We start from the raw sequence: 19,399 nt of genomic DNA, 5'->3' as shown, positions 1-19,399 counted from the left end.
TTAATACATGTTCCAAATTGTAACCAATATTTCATCAATAAAATAACAAAATGACAGACGTGTACAGTTCAAAGGAAAAAGAAAATGTTGACAAGCATTCTGAGAGTACTGCTAAAGCAATACATGTCCCTTATTGAGCCGAACTCATTTTCATATTACTTAAGTTTAATGGCCAAGGTGTAAATTGCTATGTCAGTCAAACTTGATCTGTAACACTACACAATAAGACTATGCACAAAATTTCAGCTCAGTATCTTGACGTATTGTGAAGAAAAGTCTGGTTAACAAATTTCCATATAAATTTTCTAAGTTCAAGAGTCATACCTCTATTAAAAAAATGGGTAAATCACCATGAAAGTCAAACTTGATCTCGAACATTAGACATTATACAATAATGCCATACACAAAATTTCAGCTCAATATCTGGAGGCACTGTGAAAAACAAGATACAGGAAAACTATATGTGGGACAGACAGACAGACAGATAGACAATAGGACTGAGACAAAACCTATAGTCCCTTCCCATTGGACCGGAAGTGGACTAATAAATAAAAAGTTACCTTAATTTAAAAATAATTATTATGATGAAAGTGTGCATCACCAGTCACCGTCGCATTGATTCATTCTTTTTCCAACAAAGACTAGACATCATTAAACTGAAGTAAAGATTCTATAGCATAATATACATGTACACTTCCATAAATGCCCACACAAAACAGTCACCTTTTGAACATCAAGATCTAATATAATTTGAAAGACTAGTAGTTGCAAATATTGTCCAGTTTTCTTCTCGGCTGTTAACAACCTGTCAGTGTTATCAACATGGTAACAAAAGAGTATAATAGGGCCAATAATCAATATGATTATTGGACTTCTCCATTTAATTTAGATGTTATATGTTACACATTGATACATTTTGTACTTAGTTACTTAGTGAAATAAGGTCCCTAACCCTTAAAGTTACATCAACATAATAATTCTGAGATAATACAACTATTTAAAAAATAAAAAGCAAAATTATTAGGTCAATCATAAAGTGGACAATGTACCTGTTATATGAATAAATGAATTTTTAATGACATCCCAGTACAAAACAAAATAAATGTGGTGTTAAAGGCATGTACCAGTATATCAGATGATTTGTCATGTGGTAAATTTTATGAATACTAAGACACAAAAATATAAATGGATGAAAACCTCAAAATTATGTAAGATGCTACAAACACACACACACACACACACACACACACACACACACACACACACACACACACACACACACACATATATATATATGAATGAAGTTAATAACTTAATCCAAACCAGCGACACCATCAACTAGAATGGCAAAACATGATGGCTTGCATGTTGTATACTAGCGACTAAACAAATCAATCTACATAATTGCGCTGGACAATAAGAAAAACAATAATGAGATGAGCAGTAATCTTAAATATTTTCTAATGCATTCCATAATCCCACTACCTCCATAGACTTTACTACAGTGAAACCCCACTATTGCGACCATTGGCGGGACATATTAAAATTGGTCTTAATAGTGGGGTGGTCCTAATACCAAATTACCAACATTCAAAATGATTGTTTGGTAAATATTGATTGTGAAATGATTGCAGCTAATTGTTGCATTTGTTGTCAGTTTCGGTGAAAAATAAAGAACTTGGACGGTAGTAGTTTGGCATTTGCTTTCATCAAAAACATGTTACTCTGTGCAACTGTTACTTTTCAACATTGTTGTGTGCAAGTTATACAATAAAATGACTGTGCACTGTACCTTCCAGAAATTAACTGACTTCCTAGTCTTGTAACCAAAAGGGAATCATTAAGGACTGGTGCCAATAAAAAAAATTAATTCAAAGACTAAAGAAATAAACTTTGTTTTTGTTTAACGACACAACCAGAGAACATTGATTTATTAATCATCGGCTATGGGATGTTAAACATATGGTCATTTTGACAGTCATAGAGAGGAAACCCACTACATTTTTCCATTAACAGCAAGTGCGAGTGCGAATAATTTTTACGTGCTCATATACCACTAGGCTTTCGAGCATGTCCGTCCCGGGGCCTGTCTCTGGATAGCCAGTGACTTGCTCCAGGACAGAAAAAATTAAGGGGACAATTTTGAAATTTACATCAAAAAATTAAATAGTGGGCCTTTAAAATTTTGATGCGCATTTCTTATTAATATAATTAATTTAAAAAAATCTACTCAATAAATTTCATTAGATCGGGCGGTCAAAAAGAAATTAGATAGATAGATAACTAGCTTAACGTGTTCATATACCACTAGGGTTTCAAACACGCCCATCTTGAGTCCGACCTCCGATAAGATCAGTGGCCCGATTTGGGATGGTGTGTGTGTGTGTGTGTGTGTGTGTGTATGTGTGTGTGTTGAAAATGGACAGAATTTTGAAAATAGCAATTAGTAAAAGAAATTAGTAAGATTGAAAACAAAACAAAAAAACAACAATTACAAGCCAAAAATAAAATGAATTGACTGCTCAGCCGAATATTTATATAATTTGGAGCATTTTAGAAGGACTTAACAGCAAGGGATCTGTTATATGTATGATCTCACAGCAAGGGATCTTTTATATGCACGATCTCACAGCAAGGGATCTTTTATATGCACATACCACGAATGTGGATATACCAGTCGTGGTGCACTGGCTGTGACGAGAAATAGCCCAATGAGCCCACTGACGGGGGAATAAAGAAAAGGAATATTCTGAAAGACTGTTCAGGGATCAACTATATGGTACTTATTCACTTAATCCAGGGTGGACCCAAATAATTAGCAATTTGGTCCTAATATCATTAGCCAGATTCAAGTTTAATTTAGCAAACATTCGTGGGTATAAATTCTTTTATTGGTATGTGTTTATTCATTCATTTCAACTTATTTCATTGAGTTATTAAACCTGCTCTGGGTGGGAGCCGGTACTGGGCTGCGAACCCTGTATCTGCCAGCCTAATGTCGGATGGCCTAACCATGACGCGACTGAGACTGGTATATGTTCAATGTTATAAGTGTGAATCTGCACTTAAGGGCCAACTTTCTTGGCACTAGTATAAAGGAAAAACAAAAATAAATTGGTCAATTCTACAACAAAATATCTTTAAAAATACATTAAATAATGTAAATAATATACAGCATATGCATCATATTAGCAGTATTTTTTTAAAAAGTGATTCATGAAAAACTCAACTCATTGGGGTTGTGAATGGCAAAATGACTAGAAGCATGATTCAAAATGCCTCATACCATACATATCAACAGATTCTAAAAACAAGAAATATCACCAAAAGAGAATGACATGTTTTTTAAATGAAAACTTAAAACTTTGCGAGGGTGTGTTCATTAATCCAATGTGGATACTTCAAAGCACATGGATAACTAGAACAAGGTCCAAAGAACAAAAATAATGGGTAGTTGTGATAATTTTCAGGATGAAACAAAAACACAAGAAATGAAAATCCACCAAATTCATATTTTGGTCAAGCGTGGGGGAATCACTTAAAACTGTTACTATTCAATATCAAAATAGAGTAACATTTCAATATTTAATGATGAGATTCCAGTTAATGCCATTGGTTAAGTTAAAAAGAAAATCAATTTGCATACACATCATATTTAATTTACATCTTTTTATAAAGACAACACAAAACAGAGGAGGAAAAAGTTAAATTTATGTAATGGACACAGGCATAAACATATATAAATGTGTAAATAATTTTATAATTTTAAAATATGATATAAAGAACAAAACTTACAAGAAAATCTTCTTTTTTTTACAATGTACACCGTTTAATGAAATAACATGCTTAATATCAGCATAGATTTTAATTTGAAGCTAAGGCCCCTTTTAAATAAATGCCTACAAAATTTGCTTTCATATTTATTGTCATTTACCTGTACACATCAAGCAGCGATTTTTTATTTAAATATCAGTGACTACTTAATGTTTCCAGACAAAAGAAGTAAATCAAGGACCACAATTCTAAACAGTCCCTCCGAGTATATAGAGCATTATCTCCATACTGGTTTTAGATGCATATAAAAACTAAAATAACGCACCACACCACCATTTTGTTTCAAGAATTATGTGCTTGGTCCCAGCATAACAAAAAATATGCAACAATAATAACAATAATACAACAAAAGAGAATTATACAATAATGTTTTTAACATCACAGTGAAACTGCATCGATCTCTAGGAAATGGAGAATACTATATGAGTGGTTTAAAAACACGTATATCATGAGCAACACAGGTAAAGAAACCTGTAGAAAAGCCTTATTATTTATAACCATTTTTTAATACCCAGTTATAAACAAAAGTCAAAGAAATGTTCAGGGTATAGGAATGTTTGTTTAACAACACACATGAAAATACTCTTTAATCAGGTGTCAGTGTATGGAATTAAAAATGTTAATGAAGTTTAAAGATACTGTCCCAAATTTGCTTTCATTGTTAAAAGTTTGCCAACCAACAGATTTTTGTTTCAGGGAATAAAATTACACATTAAATGTACATTCCTTGTGCTTATATATACTCTTTAATCAGGTGTCAGTGTATAAAAGTAATTTTTTTTTAATGAAGTTTAAAGATAGTGCCCCAAATCTGCTTCCATTGTTAAACTTTGCCAACCAACAGATTGTTTTAGGAAATAAAATTAATGTGTAAATATACATTCCTAGTGCATATATATATATTTTTTTTCATATGTATAGGATTATTGGGAGACAAGATCAGTGTTTTCGCTGCTCCATTTAAGCGGGGCGGCCCGTCCCGCTATTGCATTTTGCCGCCCTCCTTTCACGTTCTCCGCCCCTCTTTATTTTCCAGCAACCGTCTCCGCTATTTCAAAAGGTACACTTTTTTCCACACATAAAAAACCCCACAATGATCAGTCTGCACACTGGACATCAAAGGAAACAAGCCGTGTTGTGTAAAAAACAAACAATTGACGAAACATTAAATTTTACGACAGTTACCGTAACATAATTTAACAGTATTTTTAACAGCCTCTATTTTGTCCCATACCTGTATCCATTTGTATGTTTAATACACACAATAAAAGTTATATTTTATTTGAACAATGAAGATCTAATTTGGATTACTACAAATATTGGACGACAATAAACACATTGAATATACAGACATTGATATCTTACACAAGAAAATACATTTAATATGTAATTTTGGCTCTGCTAGTCAGAAACATGTTACAATGACAACAAACACAGAACAGTCTCTTTAAGTTATAGTAATTAGTGTATGAACTCAAAGACAATTTATGGACAGAACAAAGGTATACTTGTGGGACCAAAATTAATATTTTAATTTGATTATTTTTCTTAGTTGACAAGTCCCAAGATAACCAATGAGATCCAGGGAAAATGGAATCGCTTCAAAGTTATCTAATAAGTAGTTACGAAATAATCTCCTTATAAAAAAACTAGGAAACATATGTACCCAAAGTCCTACTCAAAATTATACCCACAATGTTTTTGTTTATTGCATATGATTCATGAAAATCCCTAAAACGGAAACTTAAAAGCTGTGTCGGCATTATGATGACCTGTTACTATATACTAAAGCAATGCATTTTTCCTACTGGGCCCCAACAAACTTTCATATTTCCTAAGTTCAAGGGTTATAACTCATAGAAAAAAAATGGGAACGTCAAACTTGATCTGTCACAGTACATGATAAAGCTAAACACAAACATTTCAGCTCAATATCTTGAGGCACTGTGAAAAAGTCCAAAAAACAAATGTTCTTATCTCCACAGTTCAAAGGTCATAACTCTGTCCAAATGGGTAAATCCCCATAAAAGTTCAATCTGATCGGTAACAGTACATGATAAAGCTATATAAAAATTTTTTTAGCTCAATATCTTGAGGCATTGCGGAAATGTGGAAAACTATATGTGGTACAGATGGACAGACAGGATAGAGATGAAATCTATAGTCATTAAAACATTGCCTTTTATAATCGACGGCTACTGACGGGAAGTTATGATCACATCTGTCGGGTGCAAAAACGCATATGTATATTAATTGCGTATGGACATTACATTTTCAATACGATAATTTTCAGTTTTTCATTCCCACAGATTTTTATATATCACATGTAATAAGCTAAAACAAGGTGGGGTATAATTCTGATTAGTTCTGCAATTCATCTATATAAACATTAAATGACATAACTCAGGGTTAGCTCTACATAACAGTGTGCAGACAGTTTATCAAAATTATTTATTAATCTTATAAAATTGCACAAACCCACCATTACTTTGCAACAAAATTTTAATCATTACATGAAATTATTTTGCCAAATTAAAATGAAATTCCTCAGTTGTGTTTAAAATTCGCAACTGGTGAATTTGACGAATGGCAGAGCTAGCTAGTTAACTGCAGTATTTGTATAAAAGTAGAAACATGCCAAGTATATACTACATTATATATTATGTAATATATTATATATTATATGCTGTCAAGAGTTAAAGGGACTCCCTCGAGTTTGCAACCATTTAACATTTCCAAATAATTAATCCTTTTAACAATTAATCAGACATCTTGAATACAGTTAGTAGTTCATAATATACGTTTTTGTATATCAAATTCATTTTTGGTCATCCCAATGCTTATAAAGTAGGTCAAATTTTATTTTACTTCTTAAAATAATGTTTGTCGTACATTTAGAACAAGCATTAGAACACGAAAAAGGTATTTATATATACAGATACTGACATCTTATATAAGGAAATGTATTTAATATGTAATTTTAGTTTTTAAAAATTCTATGGTTAGTTGAAAATATTTTACAATGGCAGCAAACTCAGGATAGTCTCTTTAACTAACACGAACGTTTCTGGTATACTAACATTCAGTTGGTGATACAAAATAAGAAATGGAAGAAAACGGTCAGTGGTAAACATTGGAGAATCAATAAATAATATCACACCACTATGTTCCATATAAATAGCAGACTGAGTAGTATGAATTACACAGTTTGTTTACTACATTATGCTGGTGCTTCAATTGCTCTTCAACTTAGGGTAGAATCTTTCAACTAAAGCTCCCAGAATATTGCCTGGAATTTGCTGGTGACATTCAATTAATGATTCCACAGACTTTTTCACCTGCAAAACACCATTATCGTATTAAAAAACACAGCTAAACCATCCCAAATGATTAATAATTTAAATATAAAACAAACTTTAGTTTAAGTTACAATCTCATCTCACCATTATGTTACAACATTTATTGATACAAAATTTTCTCTTGAAATAATTTTGTACAGACGAATTTCTTTTTTTTATAGGAAATAAAATGTAATTTAACCTAGTACAAATATTAGAACGATCAGAAACACGTTTAATATACAGCCACTAATATTTTATGCAGAAAAATATATTTGATATGTAATAACAATTGTTAGTTAATAACATCTTAAAAATTGCAGCAAACTCAGGAATATACTTTTAAATAGATTTTATATGTGATGTAGAAATCAGACATGTATATGACAGTGGATCTTGGGTACATAATACATTTTTTATATGATGTAGATCAGTGACTATGGCCATTAAATATTTAAGAATGATAATCTATTCTAAAGTAAAAAAAAAAAAAAAAAAAATATACTGAACATTGCATCTTTATCATGAATGTAATGCTACATTTTATCACAAGATGAAACATTTAGGCCAATTTATTTTAGTGATAATTCCATTAAGATGTCAGATCGATTGAAAGCGAACAAGTTCGTTAGCTATATGGAAACAATTTCAGATCTCACTATGTCACAGTGGGTTACTTGTTAGTGGTTAGTGAGAGAGAAGAGGGTGTGGTGGTGGCCTTACACCTACCCACTGAGCCCTTAAGAACTCGCTCTGGGTTGGAGCGGTACCGGGCTGCGAACCCTGTACCTACCAGCCTGTAGTCCAATGGCTTAACCACTGTGCCACCAAGGCCGGTCTTGCTCCTGACTGCTCCCCTTAGACAAGTTCAAGCATAGTAATTTTTAGCTCCCTTTAGCATATGAATTTATATAGTATCAATATGGTGATATCTTACATAGATCCCCATAAACTGTTTGTGTAGCAATTAATCAATCCTCTCAATGTTTTTCATGCTAAGGTCTGCAACACTGGTTTACACTCGGCTTACCTTTATTGAAAATTGTTCTGCAGTCATACCAGATTCAGGATATATTGGTTCACCCAAGAAACTCCTGAATTAGATTTAAAAAAAAAAATAAAAAAAAAAAATATATATATATATTTATTTATATATATGATGGTGATTAATATTAAATACAATCATTCTCATTTTCACTTATGCTTTAGTGTGAGACACAATACCTTTCGCTATCTATAGATGTATACTTTCTAAGAAACAGCATCACATGTCCAATGGCAAATATGAACTTGGTAGGAAGAGGTGTGTGTGTGTTTGTGTGAGGATCTCGCAGTACATATTAAGTGGAAATGAAGGGCATACTTGTTAACATACATTTTAAAATACATTACTTCTACCAAAAAGCATACACTTTACAATAGACAGAACCACATACATATATCATGGCCCTTAATGTACTAGTCATGAGCCAGTGGGGGACGATGACAGTCCATTTGAGAGTGATTGATCCTAGCAGCAATGCTCTTCAGGTGAGTGCTCTAACCATGAGCTACATTCACCCCTATATTTACACATGATCTAAGAATAAGCCTAATACAGTTATTATAAAGACACCAATGAGACACTACTCTTGAGGAAAACTATTTAAAAATCTGTCCACTTGTAATTAAGAAAAGTAGACACTGCTAAGAAACTGCCTAGTAAGTAGTTTAATTACTACATTTATAAGAGAGTACCTGAGTTTCACTGGAAAAAATCCATATATGGGAACTATAGGCAACCGTGTCTTTTCATAGAATTTCCTCAATAATGCTGAAAAAACAGTTGAGTTTATTAGTGGCATAATAACTGTTCTTGTATTGTGATCTTGTGGCCCAATAACTCTGACTTCAACATCCAAGGTTTCTGTTAGAGTTACCTCACCCTATGTTCTTCATTTCAACTTATTTTCGTGCTTATATCCAATTAAGATTCAAGCATGCTGTCCTGGGCACACACCTCAGCTATCTGAGCTGTCTACCAGGACAGTGGGTCAGTTGTTAGTGGTTTGTGAAAGAGTAGAGGGTGTAGTGGTCTTACACCTACCCACTGAGCCCTCTGGGTTGGAGCCGGTACAGGGCTACAAACCCTGTACCTACCAGCCTGTAGTCCAATGGCGTAACCACTGCGCCACCGAGGCCAGGTACCCTATGTCCATATCAGTCCAGACTCTACACATCAACCAATCCAGTTTGAGTGTCCTAACTGAAGTCAAAGCTACTATTAGCAATTAGCAATTATGCTAAAGTTTAGATATTTATATATTACATGAATTAAAACTAGCACAGAAAAAAAGAGAGAGAGCCAAACAAGCACTCCATATATATATTTTTTAATATAAATTTATATGCATTTTCTTTACAGAACAGACTTGCAGACTAATATTTATTATGGCAACATATATTATAATATTTCTAGTCTGGCTCTTTCAGAAATAAGTGCCGCTCGATTGTTTTCATGTTAATATCAAACGGTAATTCCAATTTTCATCATAAAGAAACCAAGTTTTAAAACAGGCACTACAAATATACCATCCATTCTCAGATTCAAAGTATTTCTGAGTTGCTGATTTTGTCATACAAGGATCCATTTGCACCCCCCCCCCCCCCACCCTGAAGTTAAACTTTTTAAAAAACCAAACTGAACACATCACGACCATGGGCATGTTCAAGCATGTTGTCCTGGGCACCCCCCCCCCAAGCTATCTGGGTTGCATGTTCTGAACAAAAGTGAAAGTTGTTTTGTTTAACGAAAAACCACTAGAGCACATTGATTTATTAATCATTTGATAATTCTGACATAGTCTTAGAGAAGAAATCCAAAAACAATTTCCATTAGTAGCAAGGGATCTTTTGTATGCATCATCCCACAGACAGGATAGCACATACCACAGCCTTTGGTACATGAGTCATGATGCTCTGGCTGGAATCGATCCCAGACCAACTGTGCATAAAGGTTTTGTTTTGTTTTGGGGTTTTTAACGATACCACTACAGCATATTGATTTATTAATCTTCAGCTATTTTGAAACAGTTATAGAGAGAAAACCCGCAACATTTTTTTCATTAGTAGCAACGGATCTTTTATATGCACCATCCCACAGACAGGATAGCATATACCACGGCCTTTGATATACCAGTCGTGATGCACTGGCTTGAACGGCAAATAGCCAAATGGGCCCACAGATGGGGATCAATCCTAAACTGACTGCGCATCGAGCGAGTGCTTTACCACTGGACAACATCTCTTCCCCCGCCCAACCCCTGTTTTAAACAAAGATTAATGATTAATTGAGAGAGAGAAATTGGTGTCATGGTTTTACCCCTCCACTGTGAGCTGTTAAAACTCACTCAGGATGGAAGCCAGACAGGTTGTGACCAAATACCAGTAGATGATATTACATGTTTTCATTTCCAATAAAGGCCATTTTAATTTTAATATAGAAACTTATTAAAAATTCTGCATTAAAATTGCTTTTTAGCTAAAAGGAAAAAACCCAACCATGAATTAACTTCCTTGTATAGAGATGCAATTTTGTGTGGTTTTCACCATCTGTACATTCTATGAACATCCAAAGCATCTGACAAAAAAATACTGAAGCACCTAATGGTGCAATATAGCCAATAGGTATTAATCAGAGTTTGACGCTGAACAAATATAAAAAGAACTCACATCTACCCCATCCTGGAGTTCGGAAGACTTCTCTACAATTCTGAGTAAACATTGGAATTACTGGCTGAAAGACAAATATAAAAAAAAGTTTTGGTAATATAATTTTTTGAAAAGGAAAGTTACATTATAAAAAAAAGAAGGAAAATACAATGACATGAATATGCTTGCTACATTATTTAACAAGTAATTACTGATTATGATGTGAAAAGAGTATCTTTTTAATGTACCATTAAAGCTTACCACATTGGCTTGCAATGCCACCTTAGCAAAACCGGTTCTCTTTCCCCACATCAGTTTGTAACTTTCATCACTAAACAGGGCTTCACGAACTCCACCTGAAATCAATCAGTATTAGGTTGAGAAAAAAAGCAATATCAATCATGGAGGAAAAAAATGTGAGTTGAGGGAATTTAGACGAATTGTTCAAGTTACAGGAATGTATAATAATTAAAGGCATTTTCTTAAGTATAAATGGTCATATGACTTTTTGTGGGCATCTTTTTTCCCCAATTAGATTCAATCAAATTTCAAATGAAAGAAGGTAGGAAATATTTTATTTAACGACACACTCAACACATTTATTTACGGTTATACGGTGTTGGACATATATTGAGAGAGGATACCCGCTGTCGCCATTTCATGGGCCACTCTTTTCTATCAGCAGCAAGAGATCTTTTATTACATCCCACAGACAGGATAGAACATATCACGGCCTTTGTTAAATCAGTTGTGGAGCACTGGTTGGAACGAGAAATAGCCCAATGGAATCGACCCTAGATCAATTGCGCATCAGACGAGTGCTGTTCAATTTCTGTCCCAGGTCAGGTCACTGGCCCTGCGAGATATCAGATCTGGGAGAGACGTACCTGAAACCTCTGTGGTACGGGGACACGAAAATAGAGTTCTTTGTCTGTGTCCGTAAAATGGACATTATCTAGTGACATCACTTCCTTGGTTTTGGAAAGAGATGCTCTCATCAGATAACATATTACTTTTATTTATTTAGGCTGATTATATATATACAACTGAACAGTATAGAATACTGTGTATAACATATAAATATTTATAAAATCACAAACCAGGTGAAATGCACAAAATATTGCCCTCATTAAGCACATCAATGCAGCTTTGAACTGTTCCTGGTGTCACTTGGAAAACTTCCATTAGCAAACGCCAACCTGCAAACAAAAATTTGTCATTTCATTTTGCCTATATACATGTACATAAAAATATAATGGATTTAACAAATCATGAACTAAGTGTGTAAGTGGCACATACTACTGACAGAGAATTAGTTCTCATTTCGGGCCATTCCACGACAAGTGAGGTGTTACTCAGACAGACAAAAAGAAAGTGGGTAGTGTTGTTCATCATTTTGCTGATACATGTTGTTATGATGCTTTTTTTCAATGTGCGGAGCTATTGTCCTTATTTGAAATTTCTCACCTGCAATTATCATCATGAGAGCAATGGCTTGTTCTCCTGTTATTTCTAATATCTTTCTGCCTGATTTATTCTTTGATGCATTTTTGTCTCTCACCATTTCTTAACTTCACAACTTCCATATCTCTGTCTGTCTGTCTCTCAAACAGACAGACAGTCCCTCTCTCTCTCTCTCTGTCTCTCACTCACTCACTCTCTCTGTCTCACTCACTCACTCACTCTCTGTCTCTCTCTCTCTCTCTCTCACACACACTCTCTCTCTCACACACACACACTCTCTCACACACACACACCCCCACACCCACACACCCTCACCCTCACACACATGAAAACACTCTCCATTTAGGATGCTAGAACTAGATACCTACCTGGTATGTTAAACAAGAACCTATCACCAACACATTTTATGTGACGTCCACGTTCAACAAGAGTTCTTGCCACTATATAATAAACATCAATTGGGATTACTGCATGATAGTATATTATCATTGCTGGTCCAACCATAGGCAACCGTTCCATGTGCACAACTTCATATCCTGAAAATACACAACCAGTAAGTGTAGGTGGATATATTATACATGTATAAAGAGCCAGCTAAACAGATGTATGTGAGCTTTAGCATTGATGATATTATTGATATCTGACATGAAAAGGCAATTCAAGCTTCACTTTTATTACAACCCCTGCAATTAAGAAAATGTCTACGGCAAATTATTCCACGGCAAATTTTTTTGAAATTCTGGATTGTAAGTAAATTTTAATGATTAGTTTGTTGTTTGTGTTGTTTGCCAATATGCTGTAAGATTTATTCATATCAGTGGCAGTATTCGTTGATTAAAACAGACATAACAGTTAATGCGCAAATGTCACGTGTACGTTCAAGAACAATGGGTTGCAAGGGGATGACAATTTATCATATACCGTGTAGTCTGTCCGCAATGACGTGCCAGTTCAATATTTATCTTTTAATTGTATTACATCAAAGTGTCAAGACTATATTTAATGCGATATAAAATTAAACTAATTTTCTTTAGTAACAGCATAATTTCTGTTAGCAAATCTGTCACGAAGACTAAATGCCCCCATTTCAAGGCCAAGTAAATTGGTAAAGTTTGCCCAATAACCAAGATTCAGATACTTAGTAATAACGGTGCAGTTACTGTTTTAATATATTTATTTTTAATCTGTTTTCAGTTCACAAAGTATATTTTATTTTTAACAATAAGGAAAAAAAAACATCTTGAAAAAAAAATCCAAGACAGTCCACGGCAAAAGAAATGCCGCAGAGAACAAAAAACTTGGTGGCAATCTCCATGGCTTTGCCAATTACCGCAAGCAATTGCAGGGGCTGTTATTAATTATTAAAAAGTTATATTTTTAATGAGAGTATGGTAATATAACTTAATTTCTTATTTCAAATGACAAATTTTAATTTAATCTGGTAAAATAATTTCATGAAAATTTATTGTGGGTTTCTGCAATTTTGAAGTTTAATAACACAATTTAGTAAAATTTTGTACTTATCCAGAGCTAGTTTTGAACTTACATGTTGTGCATGAGAAAAAATGTATTTTGAGCTGGATAACAACGAACCACACTTTACAAATATCAATTCTGTAAAATAGCTTTGTTTCAATGACATTTATGATTTACAAAAGTCAAACATTACTAGGCATTGTAAGGTATAATTTATAAAGTATCATAAAACGAAATCAAAGGGTGTGAAATTTAAAAAAAGAAAAAAGAAAATCGAATATTAATAAAATACAAACCATGCCAAATTCTTCCTTGACAATCCCAAAACACGGAAATCGTCTTACGGGCTCCGTCCCAGAAATCTCGGGCATATGCATCTCTGAGTCGGTGTCGTTGCCGATAAACAAACAAGAACAAGGTGGACGCATACACAAATATGATTATGATGAATGGAAGGAGGAATGAAATAATAACTGGGTACACCACCCAGAGAACCCACTTCCAGTAGGAAATGTCAAACTGTTCTATCTGCGTCCACAGACAGTCAATATACATGCTGGTATTGCTCAGCATATGCCACCGATCCAAGCTGAGGTGGTTAGAAGACACATAAGTTGGCCTTTTCCATATTCTTAATGCAGTTATTTCATTGAAAACAAGTTTCACAACAAATAACAGTATGCTGAGTGCAGATTGTTGCAATAACCTGGACAAAAAAAAAGAAGAGAAAACTTTTAGTCTTTGTATGTGACATAATCTGACAATGTCATATAAAATGATATATACATCAGGCCCTAATCTTGCCGGCAAAATGAGCATTTTTTTTCACCGAAAGTAGGCTCAAGTCGCAGAGTTATTAGCACTTAAGTGAGAAGTCAAAGTCGCCGTACTATTCTTACTATTCTAGACCTAATCCTATTTCAAAAACGAAAGCACACAACAGACTTCAAAACCCAGACTTCTTTATTGTCATAGCTCACTTGGCACCTCGTCGCTGTATGTCGGACAGTGTTTTTATTTTGGTGCCAGACTGCGCATGTGCACTGCGATGTAAGGTTGATTTGATGAAATAATGTTATCTTGTTAAATTTATTGTCAAAATCAATCAACAAATGTTAATACTCATCCCAGTTTCTGCTGTGAAGAGATTAAATACATGCTGTAGTCTAATGCTGATATTCTACAGATAAAAAGTCTGTAAACCAAGCTATTGTTTTTCAAAGTGATGCGTGTCGGACCGTGTGCTATAACCAGTCAAGCATTGTTTATCCTCAGCCACATTCATTTCAGTAATGCCAGAAAATAATAATTAATACTTTAATTTTAAAGTAACGTCCCATAAACAACTACTTAATAATATCACGGTTTTAATTAAAAAAATATTATAGTTTTTAAATTTTATTACTGGAAGTAGTATTTTATATCGAAATATTATGATTAGAACCGAGTTTAAAATTCAGAATTTTTCCGATTGAATGCGGAAACTGATGAAACGTTCCGAAATGTACCAATAAATGTTAGTTTTGCCCATTTTTATTAAACTTAATTCTTCCCTTTCTCCTGGGAAGGGAGAAGTCACTTCTCCTACTTTTTTGTTTCTAGATTAGAGCCTGATACATACATGTGCTATACATTACATCAGTGTTATATATGTAAACATTAATTTCTACATCCATCCAGCCTTTCTGAAGGAAAAAAAAAGGCAGATGACAAAAGGTTGCATGCTTTTTATCCTAGGGATCTCGGTGAAGTCGATATTGGTGACATGGTTACAATCTAATATGTGGAATCTGTGTCACTGTAATGTTTTTATTTTTTATTTGTATCTGGACGAAATCTGTAATTAAACACAGGCAAATAAGTTAATTGGTTCAGATTTAAGTTTGAACCACGTTGTTATTATGTTAACAACTACAATAAATTACTTTAATTACCTTTAGATTTCTTGAACATATTGTCCAGACAGAAATCGTGAAAAAACAGATTTCACATATAGTCCGTGGGCTGAAGGGGCCCACCTTGCACCACCCCCCCCCCCCCCCCCCCCCCCAACAAAATGACTAAACTATGTTTTTCTAACAGTTTCCGACCTATATTTTAGGATTATGAATGTTAACATTGGATAAACAGGGACAAACTATGGTTTTGGAGGGGTTAAAGTGAACCATGACGCAAGATTTTTAGAATTAGAATTATGTGGTAGGGATAACAAAATGGACATAACAAGTTTAAATTAGCAGAGAATACTCTGTGACCACTCAAAATATTGGTATTGGTGGCCTCTGTTCATTGGTGTGTATATTATAATTATTGTGTCATTATGTAAGTCACCAAAGGTCAAAAGGTCACAGATTTCAGGCAATGCTTAAAATATGACATATAAGCATTTATTTGATTAGTACTCTTTTTTGGTGAATATGACATGAAAATTGTTCTATGGATGACATTAAATTGTATACAGTGTTCTCGCTGGGTGAAAATTAAAGGAGGGTGGTCGCGTGGCCCTCCACCCCACCAGTTATAAAAAAAGAGAAAAAAAACCCCAACAAACACAACCACTGAAACATTACCGTATATCGCTAAACCGATCGAAGTTTTAATACTATTACCGGTATTTTATAAAAGATTTTAAGATATCTGAAAAAATATTAATTAAATTTTTTCAACCGATCCCCTACTGTGGGATAACATTTTTCTGTTCTTTTTATTTCCATCTTCATCGAGGGAATCGATCGCATTGATATTGCCAGTTGATAAAAAGTAGTTTCGTTTTCGTAAAGGCGGTGTATATATTATTTGGCACCCAAGATAAATGGTTTTAATAATAAACACTACCACTTCCGTTGTTTTTATAAGCGGTGATATCAAACAAAAAGTTTTTGTTAAATTAAACGTTTCTAATATTTTATAAAGAATTGCCGAATAAACAAATGACACTAAGTAAAAATTATAAGTTACGACCAATTAAATCTGCAATTGAGGATAAAATATTGGACACAAGTTAGTGGACACAAAAGACAGAATGACTGTTCTGATCACGTGACAAATTTGGTGCCAAATAAGTGGGTTTTTTTTTTTCAGTCGGAGATTGCCAAAATGATAAAAATAAAATCTTTTCATTTCTAAAATAAAATATAACTTTTATTGTGTGTATCAAACATACAAATGGATACTGGTATGGGACAGAAGCTTTCAAAAAATAGTGTAAATTATGTTATGGTCGTTAATTGTGCTTGCGTGCACAATGCAGCTTGTTGCCTTTGATCTCCACTAATCAATGTTTTTAGTGTGGAAAAAAGTGTGCATTTTGAAATAGCGGAGCTGGTTGCTGTAAATTATAACAAGATGCCGAAAACTAAAGGGGGGCCCAGCTGCAGAAAAGCAAATGGGGCTGCCAAACATAAAAAGGGGCGGCATAACACGAAAGCATGCAAGGAGGCAAAATGCAGTGAGCATGTATATTATACAACACAGGGTAAGTGCATGACTAGTTCCATCGAGTGGTACACCCATTAACTCCAACCAGGACCCAAATACTGGCAGATAATGTTCATACACGTTTATACATTTTGCCATCGGTGAGGAGCCAGATAAAAATTACTTCCATCGGTACAAAAGTGCCATCAGTGACGCCCTCAACCGACAGCAGTTTATATGTCACCAACGGCAATTGCCGTCGTTGCCACTGTTAAGTTCGAGCCCTGAATTTACATGGTTTTTAAATGTCATAGGAAATCTCAGCAAAATTGAAATAGGTGACATGGTTACATTTTAGTATGTGTAATCTATGACAATGTTGTTTGGTTTTTTTCACAAGTTTTGTCTGGACAAAATGTGGGACAAATCAAACTTTAGGTAATTAAAGGGAGGAGAGTAATTTATTGTAGTTGTTAACAATGTGGTTCTAACTTTAGGTAGCTTTAGGCCAAACAAAAAAATAGGTATGTTTCCGATTGCATCCCCCCAAAAATTAGAGTAGGTAGGTAGGTAGGTTATTATTATTATTATTATTTTTTTTTTTTTTAAATTGAATACTATCATAATAATAATAATAATTATTATTATTTATCATCATTATCGTTGTAGTAGTAGTAGTAGTAGTAGTAGTAGTAGTAGTAGTAGTAGTAGTAGTAGTAGTAGTATTGGTATGAACTGTTTGTGTATTTCCTTAAATTAATGGGACATTTGTATTAATTTCGTTGTTCTTAATTTAAATACTTTATGCAAACATTTGAGATGCATTAATAATAAGACCTGTTGATTTAAGTGAAGATGAGAATTAAGCTGAATTGATACGATTATATTTAATCGAAATAACCTGTACCAAGGCTATGTTCGTACATTCAGTTACTTCCATGACCGACCAAGCTGTTCGGTGGTAGCTAATCAGGGGAAGGAACTCTATTACAAAAGCTTTTCCATAATTTCTCGATGTTTTTCGGAAGGGAATTACATGTGCAAAATGTATCGTATAATAGTACGTAAACAATGTGCAAGGAAGGAAATACTCTTGTTTGGTGATGTTGTCCTCTTATTTTTACTTCTTTTTTTTATTTCTTTTTTTTTTCAGTTCAAGAGAAAAAAAAATTAGGGTCGGGGGGGGGGGGGGGAGGGTAAAACTAGGGACGGTCGGTTGACCGGAAACACACCTATTTTTTTGTTTGGCCTTAGCAACAAATACACATTTGAAAAAAAAAAGATCCTTTCAGCCTACTGGACAGCAATAATTTTTACCTAGTAGCAAAAAATTGCCATCGGTGCCATTGGCAAGTTCAAGATTAGTAGCAAAAAATTGCCACCGGTGCCATTAGCAAGTTCGAGATTAGTAGCAAAAAATTACCATCGGTGCCATTGGCAAGGTCGAGATTAGTAGCAAAAAATTGCGATCAGTGCCATTGGCAAGTTTGAGATTAGTAGCAAAAAATTGTCATTGGTGCCATTGGCAAGTTGGAGATCTGCCTTGCTTTTTTTTAATTTACAATTACCAGGCTGCATATTTATCACAATTCTGTAAACTGCTTCCGCGAATCATAGATTTTGAGTTGATGAAATACCAAAATATCTATATTACATCATTTCACATTTCCTGCAGAATCTTAAACAAAAAATAATAAGTATTTTTTTAAATCACCAAATTCAATGCCTGGTTACACTATTTATAAATAATGATGGTTCTTGTCTGGGCAATGGAGGAATTAAAAATAAAGAAAATTACCTACACTCAACTAGCTAAAGAACTATATTAGCTATGTTACCTGATCTGAGCATCATGCCATGGTCTTTAAATGTGAGGTATTTGTTAATTATCTAAGATCTGATATCACAAGACGTCTCATCGCTATGACCCTACTAACAACGGCGTTGTCAACGCACGTAAAGCACGCACTACGACCAAGCAAAATGTTGACCAAAATGCATTCTCTTGTTACGCCACGTAATGCGAATAGTAATCACCAGTCTATATGTCAATTTAGTGCGATACATTCTGCTGTCAAAGTCCGACGGTAAATGTATCAAATTCATTTCAGTAGTGTTTGTTAAATGTGGAATTACAGGGGCGTAGCGTGTTCTGGACCTGGGATTTAGGGGTGGGTCGA

The 19,399-nt window shown here is 34.2% G+C and overlaps 1 protein-coding gene across 1 annotated transcript; it reads right to left on the bottom strand.

Annotated features, from left to right (window-relative positions):
- Positions 1 to 3,697: 3,697 nt before the first annotated feature.
- Positions 3,698 to 19,197, bottom strand: LOC121375860 (transmembrane protein 68-like). Its single transcript, XM_041503533.1, has 9 exons — positions 19,058 to 19,197; positions 14,099 to 14,508; positions 12,695 to 12,862; positions 11,963 to 12,061; positions 11,124 to 11,218; positions 10,884 to 10,947; positions 8,910 to 8,985; positions 8,203 to 8,266; positions 3,698 to 7,172 (listed from the first exon to the last, which is right to left on the bottom strand). The coding sequence occupies exons 2-9, from the start codon at positions 14,373 to 14,375 to the stop codon at positions 7,068 to 7,070; spliced, it is 948 nt and encodes a 315-aa protein (XP_041359467.1). The 5' UTR covers positions 14,376 to 14,508; positions 19,058 to 19,197; the 3' UTR covers positions 3,698 to 7,067.
- Positions 19,198 to 19,399: the final 202 nt, after the last annotated feature.

The sequence above is a fragment of the Gigantopelta aegis genome, chromosome 6 (assembly GCF_016097555.1).
Source record: "Gigantopelta aegis isolate Gae_Host chromosome 6, Gae_host_genome, whole genome shotgun sequence".
NCBI lineage: Eukaryota > Metazoa > Mollusca > Gastropoda > Neomphalida > Peltospiridae > Gigantopelta > Gigantopelta aegis.
This window is presented reverse-complemented; position numbering and strand designations above follow the sequence as displayed.

What these genes read in the sequence shown, in the direction of transcription:
- LOC121375860 (XM_041503533.1), bottom strand. Translation starts at nt 14,375, where the DNA reads ATGCTGAGCAATACCAGCATGTATATTGACTGTCTGTGGACGCAGATA. An exon ending in GTTCTTGTTTAACATACCAG is followed by an intron (nt 12,062 to 12,694) that starts GTAGGTATCTAG and finishes TTTTGTTTGCAG; the next exon opens with GTTGGCGTTTGCTAATGGAA. An exon ending in TTTTTTCCAGTGAAACTCAG is followed by an intron (nt 8,267 to 8,909) that starts GTACTCTCTTAT and finishes AATCTAATTCAG; the next exon opens with GAGTTTCTTGGGTGAACCAA.